Genomic DNA, 20,218 nt, shown 5'->3' with positions numbered 1-20,218 from the left:
ATGGGAAAGGGTTACTGATGGTCACTGATCACAGGATTGTGGGTCCAGTAGCCAGCACTGTTGGGCCTTAACGAAGACCCATCACCCTCTCCGCTCCAGTGACACCGTATGTACAGTATGTTCAAATGCACCCACAGCCACACAGACTCCTCAATGGCAACTCATGTGTTAAATATACACTGACATGTTCATATATGGGGTTTGCAGATGAGTGACTGCAGCAGCAGCAGAGTCAGAGCCATTTTCACGAGCACTCCTCTCTCCTTTCATTCCCTCGTTCATTCTCCGAATTAAAAAACATACAAAACAAAAAACCACACAGGCAGGTCCTGGACCTAGACCCTCTTCTATGTATGCACAGATTTGCCTAGTTAAGGTCTATAAAACCCCACATCTGCAGATCAAGACGATCACTCCACCTTCACCCGTTTATTACACACTACTCCCACTCTGCTACCCGCCCTGGGATCAGTTATTCACAGACGATGGCTTATCAAGGGATGGAAATAGCGAGCGTCTGTGAACATGATCTGACGAACGCGTGCATGTGCAGCGATACGTCTGGAAGTAGGATGCTGGATGTGTGTTTGACGTGACACAGCCCTGCACTAAAAATAGAAAAGGAGACAGTATGCGAGAGACCTGGAGCTAAAAGAAGGCTGCTAAGTCCACATGTAACTGAATACACTAGCTAGGCACGGGCACACATACATACACACACACACACACACACACACACACACACACACACACAAGAGATCTCCTTGCTGAGTGAATGGTGGGCTATTATAATCCAGCTTCATAAAGGCAGGAAAAATAAAAAATAAAGAGGCAGGACTCTCTGTAAAATGTAAGTCCAGTGATGTCACTACAAAAACCTGTAACCAGATGAAAGTAAACTCCAGCGTTTTACAGCCAGAAAATCTGCTGACTTAAAAGATGGTTGTGTTGAAGCGACTGCCCACCTGCTTCTATTAAAAAAGGGGGTATAATAAATCAACATATCATTGCGGTCAAGCAAAAATCTCCAAAATGGTAACTTAAAAGGGTAAAAAACCCTTTTCATGGACGTCAATGTAAAAAGAGTTTGTTCCAAGTAATTTTGGAGCATTTCTATTGGTTTATTCTTAGTGAAATTTAAAAAGAAAAAAGAGGAAAACTGAAGAAACAAGGTCTGAGTGACAATATACTACAAGCTACCCCAGATGAGACAGATATTGACAGATTGAAAAAAACAACCAAAAATGCTGCATAACTCCACACTACACAGATCCAGGTCTTTGGAAGTATTTAGGAAACACATATTTTAACATCTTTCTGATTACAATCTCTCTTGGGTCCAAATGACGAATGAACTGTGTTCATATTAGGCTGCCTATCAGGTACATCAGATTAATCAGCATTAACTGTGACCATTTTAAGCTCTTTATCAATAGTTATAACACCAGGCCTGCCTGCAGCTTTCTTTTAAATATCTGCCGCATTACAGAACAGTAAATGTACAGTGAAACTGCAGTAGGAAGACCTGCAAGAAATCTTTAACCAAAGTCAACTTCACAGTCATTCCTCATCACCAGAAATGCTAAGTGGTGCTACGTTCACGTGCTAGTCGGAAGATCTTACATCCCACTTGTGAAGTGGGAAATACAAGCACATCACGTTCAAGTAGTATTCAAAACGGTGGCTGAGGTAACATTAAATGAATAGCATTGTTCCAATGCAAGGCAAAGTATGAAGACTGAGAACTGCAGCACCCACACATTAGAGGTCTTCTACTCAACCCACGGAGATCATCAGGCCCGGGTTCTTTTTTTTTTTATTTAAAGGAGTGATTTTTATATAGAGCACATCGGTCACTGTCACTGAGACCACTGCCAGGGGTGATGTCATCATGGTAAAAGCCATACTGCCACTGCGCTCGGAGATAACAACGTGCTCCACATAAACTCTACAAATCTCTCTGTGCCAGGCTCTTCATCAGTTTAGTCTACAAGCAGACTAACCACTCACACCAATCCAAGACACACAGACACACAGACACACAGACACACAGACACACAGACATTGCAACTAGATTTCTAAATCACTGAAACAGCAAGGACAATCAATAATAAATAAATAAATAAATAAAATTCACAGACATATTTATCGGGCTGTCTTAAAGCCTCTAACTCATCACTAACAGATCGCCCTGATTAACACGCTCATGGCATCATCGATGGAAAACACATGTTCATTTACTGTAAGGAAGTTATTACAGCTAATTACTAGGGCTTGATTTGATGCACCACATAATTGTGGCCTACTGCAGCAGCAAGGATTGCGCTAATGATTAACGTACAAATTACCGTTCCAGCATAATGCAATTACAGGCATACTTAAAGTCCTCAGTGTCTAACAGTGTAAAAGTGAAGGACATAATCTAACATTCAAAATCAGCTACAGTAGATGACTGCAGAATTCTTTCCTTGGTACAGATAAACCTCTTAACAACATCTAGTCCAGTCAAGAACACTCTCAAGGAGGTAGGTGTATCTTTGACAAGGTCTACAATTAAGATTACATATGTATGTAAATGTAAATCGCTGCCAACACTCAAGAACAGAAACATCTAATAAGACCTGCCAAGTTCTGGAATAAGATCATTTGGACAGACAAAAGCAGACTCGTCATCAGTCAAACATGGTGGAGGCACTGTTATGGCATTTTACTTAGTGAAGACAAACCTGAAGGCAGAAAGACCCAGAAACCAGCAGAAACTGTGTTTTCAGTGCATTTCCGCCTAATGTTTAATAGTGTATCAAGTAAAATACCTGTAATGAAACATTTAGAGTGTATTTCAAGGATAAAGCATTTGTTTGATGCATTGATGCAGGTTGATGCGAGAAGTGTTCACTCAATCAGGTGAAAAAGTACTTTAGGTAAACAGAAGAAAGCAATGTTTTTGTTTTAATATTACCAGTTAATTTTCAATCAACTAGCTAACCTAGCTAGTCTATGAAGAACCATGTGGAAAGATATTTTTTTTGCAAGTTGTCATGGGTCTACATTTACTAAAGAACCCTTGAAGAACCTATTTAACATTTATCAAAACAGCAAAAATGAACAAGAACAGTTGGAACAAGCTGGAACCCCGTGTCCCCCACCCAAACGCTTCAATAACTACGCACTTCCATGTTTACAGAGTCTCAATTCCACAATTCCTACCATGTTCATACAGCTGCAACGATGGTAGTTGCAAATTATAATTGACTTTCTGCCATTAATAATCCCTGCAATGCTCAATACAACCACTCAATCAAAGGAACTAACTGCTGTACTGGTAAGCAACAGCTACTTCTCAAACTAGATTTACTAGGGTCTTAGGGAACTCAAGATCTTCAAATCTGGACCCCGAATCCAGTCTCCAGTCCCGGACTTTGTTCTCAGTTAATGTACAGTTAATGTAATTGATTGGCCATGTGGTGTCACACCTACCAAGCATTAGTAAACTGGAATCAAGGTCCAGATTTGAGGACCTCTAAACACTAAACAATACAGACTACAGTAAAACACTGAACTAGCGGTTTTATCATTTGCTTACGTTACTAAAAAGTTCCTCACCTGTATCCAAACACTCAACACTGGAAGCACTTGTGGCGTTTTTGGCAGGAATATCAAAAGCTCTCTTACTTTCATTCGCCCTGACATAATACATCATCCCGGTTGGCAACCTCCCGCAGCTGTCGGAGCGGCACAACAAGCTTATTTCTGCTCTTGTGAAAGCACAAAGACATGTGAAACCCAAATGTATGAAAACAGAGAGGATAAACAGCACTTAGGTGAATTGCGGAGCAGCAGTGAAGTAGAACAGAGGGAAGTCAAACGAGGACACTGAGCAGCGCGTTCCCCGTCATACTGTAACGGAGCTCAGATCGCCCAGCTGGACTGGGCAAAGTGTGCAGGGATTACAGGGTCATCTTCATAGGATGTTAATAACTAAATCCGCCAGACAGCCACTTTGGGATTCCTACACAGCCGCCTGCTTGACGTCTGGTAAATAGCTTTTAGGAATGTCATGCAGGGATTTTACCAAAAACAGTGAAGGCACACCATCTCTCACCGATGCCCCAAAGCCTTCCTCACCGCTGTTGCGTCCCCGGCGCGGAATATAATTGATATTAATACACAGAATGTCAGATTTCTAATGCCTGCACACAAATTACACTGTATAGACACAGAACAAAGAGATCAGGTACATGCTTTTAGTCCTGTAGTTGATAGAAGTTTGATCAGTGTTTCAGATTTGGTTTGGGTGTAGATGTCCCTTTCGGTCATCAGCGTATGGTGGTAAATTGTGCATTCTCTTAATAAAGGCTCTGTAAGCAGAGTTTGGCAGGTTTCGCAATGTGGGGTACCCCCACCCCTTAATAGAGGTGAGTGCATTAACTTTGTATGTGGCATTTAGTGAATGTGACCTGGCCTCTTCTATTTTCAAAGCAGGCGGTCATTCGTATCATCTGTTAAGCATGGTGGAGGCACAGTCATGGCATGGGGCATGTATGGCTCCCAGTGGACTTGGGTCACTGGTGTGTATTGACGATGTGATTACTGATAGAAGTAGCAGGCTGAATTCTAAAGTGTACAGAGCTACAAACTGAACTAATGCCTGTATAAGTCCTAAACAGTTAATGCCATATTTTTCTTAGCCCCCTTGAATTAAAGCTGAAAGTCCACACTTCAATCTCATCTTGACTGCTTTATTCCTAACCCACTGAACAGAGGGTTGTGAGTTCAATTACAACTCCAACTGTACTTCTATCTGGGCTGACTTAGAATAGAACATAGACTTGTAGAAAGTAGGCCAGAATCAAAGCTCCCTTTGGTTTAGGTTATCTCCATCTGTTAATATACGTTCACAGACCAGCAGTACATTAACTCTTACTAGTGATGAAACAAACATAACATTAAGCTCACAGAAAACTGTATGTATTAGAGAGCCAAGTAAAGGCATGTGTGAGGGGATCGGCCTGGGGGAGTTGCTACAGTGCTTGTCTATCAAAACCTGAATGTAGGAACAAAAGTAGAAGGTAGGAATGTTACATAGTGAATCATATAGTTATCACTGTAACGTGACTATCAAATTATCCAAACACATTTTGTGGATTGTCACACTAAGTTGTGCAGAGGTGCGTATACTGTGCTTGCATCTCCACTCAGTTAATACACACCATTTCTCCATATTTTCTATTAACAAAATCAGGATGATTTATTTCCTATAAATCTCAAACAGGAGGTCAGTCTAAATCGAATATATAATGAACTATAAAACAATATAATTCAATGAAAAGTGCACTGACATTGATATATTACATTAATATGTCCAACACTTATATGTGTATTATTTATGTTCATACACATACACACACACACACACACACACACATTATATATATATATATATATATATGAACATAAATAGTACACATATAAGTGTTTGGACATATAGATGTTCACTTATACCTCTATATGTCCAACATCTATATGTCCAGCATCTACAAATATGTTAGGTGGGTATGTGGTAAAACAGCCTCCTCAGAGGTGGGTAAATGACATAGCTGCATACACACACCACTGCTAGAAGGTGAGAGCAGCCAGCAGCCTGGGGAAGCTGACTTCCAATCTACTTGGTCTATACACAGCCTATTTGCCTCAGTCACACAAAAAAACAACGAAAAAGATCACCACCATGGTAAATGAATCACACAATCTAGCTGGGTGTGAAACTACACAGGATGCTCCTAGAGCCAAGTTCACACCTCTCACTGGCAAGACCTTGTGAGCCTGGTCATCTAAACGTCTATCACCTCCACAGAAACCACACAGCAAAAAGCCTGTATGCAGGAAATCTGCTCTTTTTTTGTTGTTTTTTTATTTTTTTCAGTTGAGCGACAACTTGTCATGAAACTATCTGAGGCAGAGGCAGGTCTGTGTTTCAGTGAGCAAACAGCCTAATTCAATCAGAAAGTAGAATATGCAGAGATCTGACTCTGCCATGTGTCTCCCATTTCAGCATCTGACTGAGGGCCAAAGTGGAGGCTCTATAAACAGGCAGCAGATGGAAGGACTCGAGTGCAGCGCAGAGCGTCAGGTCATTATAACTGCAGCGCATTGAAATCACTACTGGCGTGTTGGCTTGTGCATGTGTGTGTGTGTGTGTGTGTGTGTGGTCAGCTAAGCTGATCGACACCCATGCAGAAATGTGCTCTTTTAAAAGAACAAGGCCACCAATTTCACACAGACTGCATCAAGGTACATTTAATTCAATCCATTGAGACAGAAAATGTATGGTGCACTCATTTCTGGAGGTCAGAGGGAACAAATGAATCATGGAGATGAGTGTCCCCGAAGAACTGCAGACTTAACTGTTAAACCCGGAGTGTGCTCAAAGAGATACTCGCTTGTAAGCATCTCAAAATGATTGTATCATGAGATTCCACACCCACACTGCTACTGCTACTGCCAGAACGAGTCCCAGAAACAACAGCAAGCTACCCACTAAAGGCAGAAACTCTTGTTTTGGACTTCTACAGTCCTTGCACTGAAAGCTTCCTCACTCCAGACAGGAGTAAAAACCTCTAAAGGCTGAGTGAAGCACATCTACAAAATATATATTCTGCAATATTAGATAAATAACTGACAAAAGGTTGTGATACATTTCTTTTTTTTTTTTACAAAAAAGCGTTATTTTTATTAATTGGAATGAAAATCTGGACTGTTACGAATTGCTATGAGGAGATATGAGGTGAATGTATACACCAAGTCACATTCAGCACAAATCTATAGAAATACTGTAGGCCTGAGTGCTGTGAAACGTGCAGATGATGTAGCTCTGGGAACGCAAAAACATGACTAAAAGCATGTTGGTCTTGAACTTGATCAGCCATCAATAAAAAGGCCAGTCCATTAGTGTGCCTCAGTTTCTCCTGCATGTACAGCAGCAGCACCTCATGGTCGTTTCTTCAGAACTTTCTCGAGTGTTAACCAGTTCTGTGGGGGGCTGAGCCAAAGCAGACATTCGATCATATGGCTCCTGAAAGTTTCTTAGGATCTGTTAGGACCCAAGTGCACAGATGAACCATCTGTTCTGCACAAGCACTTCAAACAGCCCTTCAGTGTGGGAGCATAATAGAGAAGACTATGCTGCCAAACGCTGTCCTAATCTATTGTTAGAATGACTTTGGGCTGAACCTGGATGTCAAATAGTGTTTAGATCCTCAGGCCTTGTTCCGAGAACCCTACAGAGCTCTCTCAGTTCGCATGCCGCTGTAGGCTAAGGGTGGGCAAAATAATAACAATCGCACGGATGATGTCATTTAGTGTTTTTCTGAGTACGGACATTGTTACATTACTGGCTATATCAGCCACACTAACCGTGCTAGATAAGTAGAATTATAAATAAATAAATTATAAATAAAAAACAAATAAAAAACATAAGCAGAGATCAGCCATCACCAGTACAGGTACGAGGTTTGAAACGGAAGACGTTGGCCCAGTACGAGGTCAGAATTTCTAAGTGCTACAGAAGGAGCAGAAACTGCAAACGCTCTCAGTGGCCTGTTCACCTGGAGAACCTGAAACTTCCCAGTGTCAGACACAGAGAGAGAGGTCAATGAGATCACACCGCTCCTTTCTTCTCTCTTAGATCAGTGAAACTCAACATCAAACAACTCTCAATCACAAGCTGTATGGAGATGCTTGTCCATTTGACACTACCTAGCCTTCAGGAGTTAAGTAGGCCACGAATTTTCCCAAGATTCAAGATATTTTAATTAGAAGAAAGAAAAAAAAAAAAACTAACAAACAAACACCACCAACCACCACAACCACTGAGCGCAGGCTCAGCAGGATTTTAAATAGACGGCCGAAATCAATATTCCCCCATTCAGACACAACACACCATGGACACGCTGGATGTTGTTGATTAACCTGCCTAATCTGATCAAATGTCAAACAGGCAGAATGGGAGCGTGGGGACCCAGTCAACATTTTAAGGGCCTAGATCATTGCACAGCATTTTCAATAGAAGACCCCTGAAGTAGAACACAGACATTCCCACGTCCATCTTTAGAGAAGTATCCTGCAAAAACAGCCCATTCTTGAATTCATGTCCTTCTGCACTGTCGTAAAACCCAGCATCTACACATTTACACGTACCCGGGTTTTGCACAGCAGCTTAGACCCACCCACTCACTCACACTTACGTTATAAGAAGCATGGACAGCCTGGACTGCTTTTTCGGTAGGCCACAATACAGGACAGCCAATCAGAACATAACTCATTTACATACATACGTCATAAAGGAACAAAAGCATCCCATTTCTTTACTATGGAGGGAATCGGGATGCACCTTTCTGGGAATTGTGATGCTGAGATCTGAGATCTTCCATGTACATGTGTGTCAATCCGGATGGTGATACACACTTACTACATTTATAAGAGTGTAGTAATTGGAGATTGGGATCCTCTGGATTCTCCTTATGGATAAATCTCCTCCTTAAAGACCAAAATCAACTGAAGGCTGATTGAGGCTTTGAAATGCAGTGAAGACGAATAAAATACAGATGTTTTAGTGCAGCAACCCAGAAGTGTTCTGCTCATCTGGAGTACGAGACACACACACTGGCAAAGCTATTATATTATTATATATTGGACAGATCTAATCATTAGCAGATACTGATATCATTCCGAGTGACAAAGGGAGTCACACAAATCTCATAATGCAGCTTAATAGAAAAATGAACAACAACACAGAAGTAAAAGCATGCCCGAGCCTCCTTTCCCTCCCCACAGTCTAATAAACCGAGCCCCCGGGCTGCTGACAGTGCTGGAGCAAGTTGTTGTGGGAGTGTGTTTTTGTCTCAGGGGGGTCGAGAGCTTTCCTGCAGGCCTTTGTTCAGCTCTGCATTCATTCAGACTAAAGGAGCTCTGAGAAGACCAGGAACAAAACAGGAGCCCTTCAGCAGACTTCATCCCTCTACACACTAGAACCAGCTTCCACACACTCCTAAAGAAGGGGGTCTTGGATGAGGCCTTGTTTTACCCCGTCCACCTGCTGGAGGTCCTGGGCCAGAGCTGCAGAAAGCTGCCTGGGAAACAGCAGCTCGGTCCAAAACACTTGCCCTGGCCATGGCCTCCTGAGGAAACAGGGACTACCCCCTCAAAGCACACAGCTAGTCCCTGCCTGCCTGCCTGCCTGCCTGCCTGCCTGCCTGCCTGCCTGCCTGCCTGCCTGTTGTTGTGGTGGTGGTTGTTGCTGTGGTCTGACCAACAATGCCAAACGGAGAAAAGCAGAAGGGTCGAGGCACCACATACGACTGGAATTTGGAAACAGTTTGTCTGACTCTGCCAACTAGCTTAACCCCCACAGCCCTCTGTCCGACCACACTGCAGGAATGAGTGTGTGCAGTCACACAACACAATACACACACACACACACACACACACACACACACACACACACACACACACACCATTCAAAACAAAACAGTGAGCCCGGGGCAGCTCCTCGGAGCTCTGACTAACCTCACACATTTACACGCAGCTGAGGTTTCATGAGAAAAGCGGATCCCGGGCTGAGGGACTGTGGCTGAAGCGGTTAGCCGCAGTGGAGCAAACCCTGGAAACCGCCAGCAGTGTTATCCAGCCCAGCAGCGCTACAGTGTAGCTTCCCCTGCCGCTGAGCTGCTGGGCTGCTGGGCTGTGGGCTGCTGCTGCTGGGCTGTGGGCTTAAACGGCGCTCCGGTCACACACATCACGGTAAAGCTGCTCTTACCGACCTCGCGTTAGGGATCTCGGTTCCGCCAGCCGGTCCGGAGTAAACGTGGATGTGTCCGTTTTGAGGCGTAAAACACTTCCACATGCGCGCACACAGGAGGGCTGCGCAAACTCTGCTTGTTGCCTCTGTCTCTCTCTCCCTCTCTCTCTCCCTCTCCCTCTCTCTCTCCCTCTCCCTCTCTCTCTCTCTCTCCCTCTCTCTCTCTCTCCCAGCCCCGCGACTCGGTCTGAGAGCGCCCACCCCTCACAGCCTGCAGCTAAGATGCCGTGGGGTTTCGTTTTTCCGCCCGTATTGAGGCAAATTCCTCCTCCTGTTCTGGGATTGGTTAGAGGAGCTCGCCTCCTCCGCTTGGATTGGCTGGATGGTCCCGCCTTCTCTGCTGGGATGGGCTGGAGAATCCGGCCTCCTCCGCTATGAATAATTGGAGGATCCCACCTCTACTGGGAGGAGAACCTGGAGAACCCCCCCTGCCTGCTCTGCTAGGTAAGACTGAAGTCCTGCTCCGAGAATCCCACCTTCTACGATGAGACCGGACGGACAGTCCCGCCTCCTCCAATAGGACTGGCTGGACAGTCCCGCCTCCTCCAATAGGACTGGCTGGACAGTCCCGCCTCCTCCAATAGGACTGGCTGGAGACTCCCGCCTGCTCTGTTGGGATGGGCTGCAGAATCCTGCCTCCTTTACTGGGAATAATTGGAAGACCCCCCTCCACAGCGAGGAATGCCTGGAGAATCACGACTAGAGGATCCCTCCGCCTCCGTGATGATGATTGGCTGGGCAATTCTGCCTTCTCTTCTCCCAGGCTAGGATTGGCTAGACTCGCTGGGAATGGCTGGAGAACCACACCTCTCTGCTAGGAAAGCCAGAAGAGCCGCCTCCTCTATTGGGAGGAACAGGAGGAGACCCTCTCCTCTATTGGGATTGGCTGAGAATTGGCCGTCGTCTGCCTCCTCTCCCATGATTGGTTATTAGTCCAGTTATGAGGCGGGGCTTATGGTAATACGGGATGGGGATGCGGGGAGGGGGGGGGGTTATATATAAACCACGCCCCACGACGTCGTCAACATTCCGTGGATCGTTACCATGGAGACAGATGGAAACAAAATGCACGTGTGCAGGTTAATGCGGTCCCGCCCCAGTGCAGAGATCTGTGTGAACGTGCACAGCTCTACCAGCCCACAGGAACCGTGCAGGCCGAGTGTGTGGAGATCACAGCTCCTCTGCCCAGCTTTGGCTTTACTGGGAAACTGTGAGTCTCTGAATTTCTGATGAATGAAACAGAGCAAGTGAGCAGTTATGTAATACTTGGGTCGAGGCGAGGGAGGATTTGTTGCGCAATACTGCCACCTTCCGGTTATCTGCTGACAGTGGTTACCAGCAGTGCCGAGGAAAGCATTAGCCAAGTCTTTTCTCAGGATCTGGAGAACCTAGGCCTATGTCTGAAAAACTGCTTGCTTTGATTTTGCCTGATCTGTATTTCATGACTGTGCCAGGTATATTGGTATATCTTCATAATATGTGGATCTGCATTGCTGGAAGATCAGCCACAATCAAGGAAAGCACACCGTAAAGGGCTTTTCACTGGACTGTTCAAATGCACCCAGGATTTGAAGTAAAGTTTACAGGAGGACAGGTTTCCAGAGGTCTGGTGACCAATTCCCAAGCCAGTGGTTCTTAATCATACTCAGAAACAGATATTAGAGTAAAGCGCCTATTTTAAAAATGTACTAAGATTTAAACCACCTTTCAAAAGATTCAGATTTTTTGTTTTAAAGATTTAATCATTACAGGATATTACACTTTTCAAAACATTCAAATCACATCTTTTAAGCTGTATTTTTTTTTTATGTCATATTAACTGACTGATTACGGTTTTATAAGGTCCAAATAACTGAACCAACAGAATGGTGTTCTGATTTGCAATGGGAGAGTTATGGCTAGGGGAGGTGAGAGGGAAATAAATAAAAATAAAACACCACCACGGTTGTTCTGGAAGTGTTAGTCCGAACATAATTCAGGCATTTGTCGGAAATGGGGAAAAAACCTTTTTGACTGAACATTTTCAACTGGTGAACCAGAGCTCTCGAACAGTGATCCAGATCTTTTATTTGAATATTTTGAACAGTTATATTACAGTTTTGAGAACTTATTAAAAACATACAATCAAAAACAAAACACATACACCAGTTTTATACCATTACTTTTATTTGCATTTCATGTCAAGGGGTCAAAACTTGGCCTACAGTAAGCATTCGGAAGAAATATACACAGCATTTCAATCCAGTCTATAATTACGCACACAGAGAGCTGACTGTATACACACCAAGTTCCCTCACCATTATTGTACCTACTGCTGCTGTCTTTAAACCAAAAGAGCCGTCTAACTACTAATGTGCAGATGGACAGTTTTCAAAACCAATGGTCTCTGCAGGTGAATTTATTCCTAACAATAATAATAATAATAATAATAATAATTACAAAATGCAAGAGGGAAGAATTTATCTAGTCAATTAAACATTTGAGATGCTCATCTGAGATGGTACGTTTAAAGTGCTTTTCAAAATACAAACGAAAACCAAACAAAGCAGTTTTAAAAGGCCAGTCAAGTTTGTGTGTTTGTGACTTTGTCTGCCCGATCATTTCCTTCAGTATTGTGTAACCTGCATTTAGGCCTGATCCATATTGCACACGTCTTTACTATGGTATGCAGCCATCACCCTGCTACAGCTACTGAAATTTACACAGGAAAACTAACAAGATACAGGTGAAAATTCATCAAAACGGAAAATAATAGTAGTGAAAGCTAAAGAAAAACAAAACCGTACAAAATATCAACAAGGAATAAAATCGCAATGTCTATATTAAAACTAAAATAAATAAAAACATCCACCTGCAAACACAATAGAAATGAAAACTAAAAGAAATTAAATAGACCCCACCCTCAATTCAGCTAGACCCTTGTCTGACAAAAGGCAGCAATGTCACGCCGAGTTTCCGTAACGGACCAAAATCAAAAAGATTAAAATCCTAATGGTCATCTAGACAGCGAACTGCAACCGCCAAGGCAATGTGGATTAAACTGCCCTTTTTCCTTTTAGCTGTGAGCCAAGACCATTCGCTACACTCCACATTCAATAGCGCCAACACAACCATGAGCTGGACTTAGTGCAGAATTCAAATCGTCTCCAGCATCACCATCATCGACTGAAAAAACAGCAAAGCTCTCGAGCACCCGCTGCCTGCACGCTCACACTGTACCTGCGGATCTTTAGTGCTGAACGCTCTACTAAATCATGCCCAATGCCCATAAGCTGAAATGCTGATTATATGGCTGTGTCACCATATATTAACTGGCCAAAGTCAGTCACTGACGAAGCATCGGTAAATACTCATGGCCTGATATAATGTAGCTTTTGAACATGGCCTCGCTGGATGGCCTACAGCTTAGAACGCTTAGATCATGAACGTTAGTTACTTGTATGGAAACTACGGTTACTACATCCACACCAAAAGAAGGAGAGCAGACGTGAGCTTTAAGCTAAAACCAATATTCTCTGAATTGATCAGCGTGGGGGGTCTGACGAGGAACGTAAACTGCGGCATGCAGAGAGCCTGGCTACTAAAACTGGAGATAAAATACCCCAACACTGCTTCCTCATTGGGGAATTCCATTCAAAATGTAATAATCAAGAGGTATAACGTTTTGAATCAATTACAGTTAAAATGCATTTCTTATCATTTCTAGATTACATTAAATCACAATCTGGTCAAACCATTGGAAGCATATAAGGCAGTACACCTAGTCAATAGTGATCAATCCATGACAGGTAGTGACTGATTACTGACGTGCACCTCGGCCGGGCAGGGAGCAGCAACACAGAGAACCATAGCCTTTTCTTCAACTACAAAAACAGTGAGATTTATAACTGAAGAGGTGACGTTCCATTACCACAGAGACTGAGAGTTTACACACACTTCTCTATGCTGAGATCACCATCAGTAATGTTGCACATCGACTGCTATACTTTTGTACAGTGCTTTAAATCGCGCGTGTGTGGAGTGTCTACAAAAAGCAGCTTTGCGTCCTCTTACAACGTTCATATTCGCTTCGACTTTCTTCATTCCTGTTCGTCCGTCATTGTTTTTGTAACAGAACACTTTCTACCTTCCTAATCCCCCAATTCTTAATAACTTAATCCAATAAACTAAAAATGAGTTCTCCGTTTATGTACAGTTAGACTGTAGTGTTAACGTATCTGTTCAAGTGAATAGGTTGAATGGAAACGATTCAGTGGAAGCAACAGAGAGAACAAGACCACTCTCTCCAAAAACAATCAAAAACGAGTGGAAGCATGGGTAGCATACATAAATAAGGCTAGGAGGATGCATTAACTAGGATTTATCTTCCTTTTTTTGTTCATTTTTCAATGTTTCATTCCTTTCTGCCTATTTTTTTTTTATTCCTTTTGTAAATGTTGAAGATACATTCAGCTTGGCACAGTGAGGAACTAGAATGACAGGACATGATTAGAAACCGTGTAGTGAAGCTACAACCCTACGTACATAGCAGTGATTGCACTCGTTTTTTGTCGTATTAGTGTATTTTCTTTGTTTGTTTTAAAGGTGAGATGGGTCACGAACAATATGAGTGGAGAGGACGACTGTACAGCCCAGGTAGGGATATTTCATACATATATATATATACTTATATTCAAATATATATAATCATATGCGTTAGGCCTGCTGAGCTATCCAGTGTTCAATGGGCAGCTCTGTTCTTCTGGATGAACTGGATTCATCTACAGACCATACACACCTGCAGAAAGAAACACATAACAGTAGGTTAATATTAGATCATTTAAACAGTCAGCTAAATCAGTTCAGGACACACTTTCTCACACAACCCACTTCTTTTACTGCTTGGCTCCGCCTCCACGGACACCCACGGCCTGGTTGTTCTGGAAGAGTCCTGCTCCAGAGCGGTTGATGTTGGGGTGGGTGGGGGAGGCAACGGGGGGCTGGCCTGGTCTGATCGGTTTGGCTACAGAGAGAAAATATAAGAGTTTGGTCAGAAATATAGGGTCACTAGGGCTGCCCCCTGAAAGTAAAATCGTGAAAAATCGTCAGTCGAAGACCCTTCAATCAACATAAGATTCTTTAATTTGAGCATTTTTTTTTAAACAGACAAAGGCAGAGGAGTTTTAAGTTAAGCTAGCAATGTTTCAGAAAAGGCTGAAAGTATGAAAGCATTTTTGAATGAGAATCCTAACAAACTTAAATGCTAGCTCTGTTTGCAAAAAAAAAAAAAAAAAAAAAATATCGCTCATCCTTCAACAACATAGAATACGGCAAACGTATCGGACAACTTGCTACAAGCAGCCATTTTCCAAGAATTTGGCCATCTATTTAAAAGAATAGTCGAATCTTCATATTGAACATCTAAGTTGGGTACAGCCCTACACTCAGATCAAATAAAATCACCTAACTTGTCAAAAGAAGTGTTCTGTAGTCAATGTGACAAAATCGAACATGTGCATCAGTTTACCTAGCATGAACAAAGTCAGTCCTTAAGCAGGTAGGATATGGGGGGAATTAAATTTCCAATTCCATGGAAGTAATCTTAATTTTAACTAGGTATTAGGATGTTTCTAAGCACCTTTTTTAACTACTTATTTTGGCCAAACAGATTATAAACAGACAGAGAGTAGCTCTCTCTACCCCCAAAAATTGGTGAACAAAATAATGGGGCACAAGTTTCTAGAGCGTAAGCAATGGTCATACAGTAGGACATATTTTGCTTCTATTAGGAAATATATATATGATAACCATATTAGAATTTTTAAAAACAAGCTTGCAAGCCAGCAATTAACAACACACAACTGCTTCTGTTTTCATGCTCAATTTTCATTGGCCGTTGGTGGAATTCAGGAATTGACCCTAACTTTATTTCATTACTTTTCAAATTCCCACTAGCGGTAAACTGAAGACCAAAACACGTCGTTAAGGTTTTGTGTGCAGCTGGGTACAGTTGGAGTATCCACACCTGTCAAAACGGACAGAGAAAGTGTGGTCCACCCCAAACAAGGTACATGTGAAAGCTCTGTGTTTATGTACATGTTCACGTACCAATCTGTGCAGAGTGTCCTCTGCGAGCCATGTTCTTGGCCCTCACGGCCTCTTTGATGCGGTCCACCTCTTGCTGGTAGCGCTTGCGGTCACGTGCTGCGTTCTCCTTGGCCTCCTTCAGGGCAGACTCTAGAGCCTTCACACGTTCAGCTGTTGCACGCAGACGTTTCTCCAGCTTCGGCAGCTCACAGCGCAGATCTGCGTTGTCACGCACCAGCTACATGAAAAGAGAGAGACCAGCTGTTGAAATTGTGGAATCCACTACTCTTGTTTGAGGACTGCATAAATAAATAATTAAACTGTTAAATAAACATTTCCAGCTTCATGATATGTTTACAAAGGAGTAATCTCTCCTCCTGTCCTACGTGTTTTCAACAGCCGTCCACAGAGGTCGCAAATCTGTGTGTGTGGTTTTCTACCTGTTTGTGGACTTTAGTAAGCTGTTCTAGGTTATTCTCCAGGAAGGAGATCTTCTGTTTCTGAGCTGCGCTGCCACCAGTGTCATCCGAGTCCATCTCAGCACTCTGCAAAATAAAATAAATAAAATAAATAAATAAATAAATAAATCTTTCATTTGAATACAAACCCAGCCTTTTGCCATATTATATATAATCACACACGTTTAGTGGATAATTTAGGGAAGACCAAGACCAGTGCAATTTGTACATTAATGCACAAGCATCTGCAAAAATATTTGAATGAATTATGGCATTTTAACATAACTGTAATTTTTGTCTACCTTCTTGACACGAGTTGCCAGGTCTTGTACAAACAATTTCCGCAGGTTATGGAGAGTCTGCAGCTCTTTGGCCTGTAGAAAGCAGAGAAGCATAATAAATGTCCAGGGAAAAATACGTAAATAAATAAAAGCACAAGCCAAAGTCTCAAGTCTTTAGTTTAGCCCTGTAAAATGGTTTCTTATTTCTAAGAAATACACTGTATGCCATCAAGCACATCAGGATAATCAACCATTGCGCATGTGTTTAATGGGGTCTTCATACAGGTGTTTTGCCACTTTTCACTAGCAATTACAAATTAGGACCTCCACTTATGACACAGCTATACCCATGTACACCACAAAATACAAAGACAAATTACTCACCACTGTCTCCTCCAGGCCTTTGAGGTCTTGTCTGGCCTGTTCCCTTCTGTCTTGCATAACCCTGTGTTCACACAAGTATTCCAAGCAGATGAGAGACTGCGTTCAAAAATGTGCACAAAATAAACAGACTATTCTGAGTGTTGTGAGAAACACATACGTGAGCTCATGCAGCTTGCGGCTCTTATCCTGGTCTGTGGCTTTGAGCTTCTCATGTTCTACCCTAAGACGCTCCTGTTCCAACAGGATCTTCTGATTCATACTGTGTACAAACAGGAGAAAGAAAGAGGGGTGATCAAAAAAAGGTACTTAATGAAGGTCTGTATAGCTCTTCTATTAACTTGGTAGGAAAGTTGGTTTATCGTACTCCTGTAGTTCAGTAATGAGTTTCTCCTTGGTCTCCAGCTCGTCTCTCAGGCTGCTGAGCTGTTTCTGATGAGCTTCCCTGTGGTTCTGGATCTGTTGCTCCACTGCAGCCTGAACGCACGACAAAAATGACACTTTAAACACCAACTCCTTCATTGGATTTAAAATCTAATCATTAAAAAAAAAAAGACTGTTCCAAGAGGCTATAGTAGGTAACTGTTCTGGATAATGGCATTAGACAAAATGTACCTAAAATATAGAGGATGGGCAAAAATGTTAAGAAAAATAAAGTTTAATATAATCCAGAAAAAAATCGTTATTTGGCTAAATGCCCACTAGTAAAATGCTGAGATGGCACTAACTGTATGCTAGATTTATTCCAGAATCATATCAGAGTAGTAGTCATTTTGCTAGCATTTTCTGCTGAGATAGTACAGATACCTCCCATCAGATTGTTGCCATCTCTAGCAAAATGAGAACACCGAGTCAGCACCTGGAATTCAGGTGCATCAGTCATAAAAGCTGCTAAATTATTGAGTAATTATTAAGCTCCATCAATAGAGATGGTTTCTCCTGGTTCACATGGCTACTAAGGCATGAATGGAGATGGAGTCCAACCATTCTTCCCTTTAAGATGTTCCTACATGTTTTCACATACCACATTTTAGTGCATCTATACACACACAGCAAAGTATATACAAATACACTCTAAAATGCATTCAGATATTGTAAGTTGCACCCATTGCTGACACAGATGTGCAAATGTACACAAACAGCTTGTCTAGTCCCTGTTAAGATATACTGGAGCAGATAAACATTAACCTACTGGCACCGTTCCTAATGCCAGGTTTGGGGTAAAGGGGTATAAAAGCCCCCAGCATGGAGCTGTGGAGCAGTAGAACTGTATTTTCTGGAACAATGATCACGTTCAATACTTTTGGGATAAGTTGAGGATTTGGGGATGAGGTGGGGTAATGATCATCCATAAAGTTCTTGTCGCTAAATGCAATTAAATCCTCACAGCAATGATTCAAAATCTAGTGGAAAGCCTTCCCTGGACAGTAGACTGTTACTCTAACAAAAGTAGGAAAAAAAAGTAAATAGCCTTGATGTCCAAAAGAACAATGAATGAGCAGGTGTCCCTGTATTATTGTCCATACAGTGTATATAAGTAGCTAATAAAAACACCATACCTTGACCTCGTTGGCTGTCTGAATCTCATTCTCCTTCTCCATTGCATGGACCTTTTCTGTAAAGGTTTTAAGCATGTCATGTAATTTAGTCAGGAGCAAAAGACACAAATGCAAACAAATGTCTTTTAAACATATTAACTTGTGAATGTAAACTTTGAGATCATTTCAACTTGTGCACGGAATGCCTGTCTGTACATACCCTGAGCACAGATTTTAACCAGTTCTTCATTGAGCGAGTCCACATTTTCCTCCAGCTGTCTCTTCTTCTGTTCTACATTCTGAAGGTACTCTGTTAGAGACTTAATCTTGGCCTCATGCTGCAGGAACAGAGAAAACACAATGCACCTTCAAAACGGCAAAAGCACATTCACGTTCAACACCAGCTATACTGTTTCCAGGAAATTTTATTTCTTTATTTACAAAAAGTCGGTTACTGGCTCGATTAAATCACAAACAACTCTACAAAAAGTTTCAGGCCACACAGGTCTTGTGTCACATACCTGAGAGATGCGTAGTTGGCAGGCAGCCAGTTCCTTCTCATTCTCGTCCATCTTTTTGTTACTGTCGGTCTGAGCCGTCTCAAGCTGCTTGCTGCGCTTCACCAGGGTCTTGACCTCGGACTTCATCTTACTGATATAGAGCCTGGCCACAGTGAACTCCTCATCAATCAGACCACTGCCTTCATGCTGCTGAGAAAGAGGCAGAGAGAATGAGGGGTGAGAAGAGGTCGAATGTACAGTCAGAGAGATAGTCGGGTCAGTATGAGTTAAATAAAAGCTACCGTCATACCTTGATGTCATTGCTACCCACAGCAATACCGATCTCAGTCAAGTCCTTTAATAGTGAGGACATCATCTCAGTCACCCTCTTCTTCTGGTGATTCGTCATCTCCTTCAGCTTCTGTAGTTCAGAGTCTAAAGAAGCCAGAACACCCTGGGGGAAACACAGAAAGACAAAACTCAGTCAGCCCAAACACAGTACGGTCACATTATGCAATACTGGACTTCTCTGTTGCTCCAAAATGTATTTAAAACAACATTAAGATGGTGGTAAAGTGACGTACCACTTCTATGTGGTTTTAAACTGGCTTTTTACTGTCACAGCCCCCCTGACCAGACTTTACACCCATGGAGAGGGGGGCATGGGGAAATATCTCTAATAAGTTCTTTTGTTCATTTGTCCCTTCTTTCTGTAATTCCAAAAAGTGCTTTTCTACAACTTGCGCCTCTTCACACATTATCTTGTATGTATAACAGCATAATTAATGCCTTCGCACCGATTTCTGGCTGAGCTCCTCACTGAGAATCTCAAACTCCTTTGTTTTGTCCTCCACTTCCTGACTCTTCTGGTCATAGTTGACAGCAAGTTCCTCCAGCGCCTGCAGCACTTCTTTCACCTCCTCCTTAGATGCCTCGTTTTCCATCTGCAGACGCGTCAGCTCTGCCTGCAGGTTATCATGGTCCCTCCGTGATGAGGCCAGCAGCTACAGTGCACAAACAAATACACACGCATTCAGACATTTACTCACAGTCCATTCGTAAGGTTGTAACAGTTCTAATGAAATAAGGCTAAAATAGCATTTACAACACACAGAGATAATGTAAAATAAGCAGGGTA

General features: G+C 42.5%; 2 protein-coding genes across 8 annotated transcripts in view; both read right to left on the bottom strand.

Moving 5' to 3' along the window:
• Positions 1 to 9,963, bottom strand: part of arhgap12b (Rho GTPase activating protein 12b) — a 65,422-nt gene extending 55,459 nt beyond the window's left edge. For 4 of the 5 annotated variants that reach the window (XM_072666843.1, XM_072666845.1, XM_072666846.1 and 1 more), the window contains exon 1: positions 9,819 to 9,963. The gene's annotated coding sequence lies outside the window, so the exon portion shown is untranslated. Of the gene's footprint in view, positions 1 to 9,814 lie in introns of all 5 variants that reach the window. The other variant, XM_072666844.1, reaches the window with a different exon arrangement.
• A 2,041-nt stretch (positions 9,964 to 12,004) lies between these two features.
• kif5bb (kinesin family member 5B, b) overlaps positions 12,005 to 20,218 on the bottom strand; it is a 171,945-nt gene continuing 163,731 nt past the window's right edge. For 2 of the 3 annotated variants that reach the window (XM_072666651.1, XM_072666649.1), the window contains 13 exons: positions 19,878 to 20,084; positions 19,391 to 19,534; positions 19,102 to 19,290; positions 18,801 to 18,918; positions 18,602 to 18,657; positions 17,410 to 17,519; positions 17,203 to 17,304; positions 17,046 to 17,106; positions 16,683 to 16,754; positions 16,363 to 16,467; positions 15,944 to 16,160; positions 14,726 to 14,858; positions 12,005 to 14,633 (listed from right to left, as the gene is read on the bottom strand). In XM_072666651.1, the coding sequence (XP_072522752.1) occupies positions 14,731 to 14,858; positions 15,944 to 16,160; positions 16,363 to 16,467; positions 16,683 to 16,754; positions 17,046 to 17,106; positions 17,203 to 17,304; positions 17,410 to 17,519; positions 18,602 to 18,657; positions 18,801 to 18,918; positions 19,102 to 19,290; positions 19,391 to 19,534; positions 19,878 to 20,084 (1,509 nt within the window). In that variant the 3' untranslated portion in view covers positions 12,005 to 14,633; positions 14,726 to 14,730. The remainder of the gene's footprint in view (positions 14,634 to 14,725; positions 14,859 to 15,943; positions 16,161 to 16,362; positions 16,468 to 16,682; positions 16,755 to 17,045; positions 17,107 to 17,202; positions 17,305 to 17,409; positions 17,520 to 18,601; positions 18,658 to 18,800; positions 18,919 to 19,101; positions 19,291 to 19,390; positions 19,535 to 19,877; positions 20,085 to 20,218) is intronic. The other variant, XM_072666650.1, reaches the window with a different exon arrangement.

The sequence above is a fragment of the Salminus brasiliensis genome, chromosome 22 (assembly GCF_030463535.1).
Source record: "Salminus brasiliensis chromosome 22, fSalBra1.hap2, whole genome shotgun sequence".
NCBI classification, from domain to species: Eukaryota; Metazoa; Chordata; class Actinopteri; order Characiformes; family Bryconidae; genus Salminus; species Salminus brasiliensis.
Note: the sequence above shows the minus strand (reverse complement) of the source record. Positions and strands in the feature narration are given on the sequence as shown.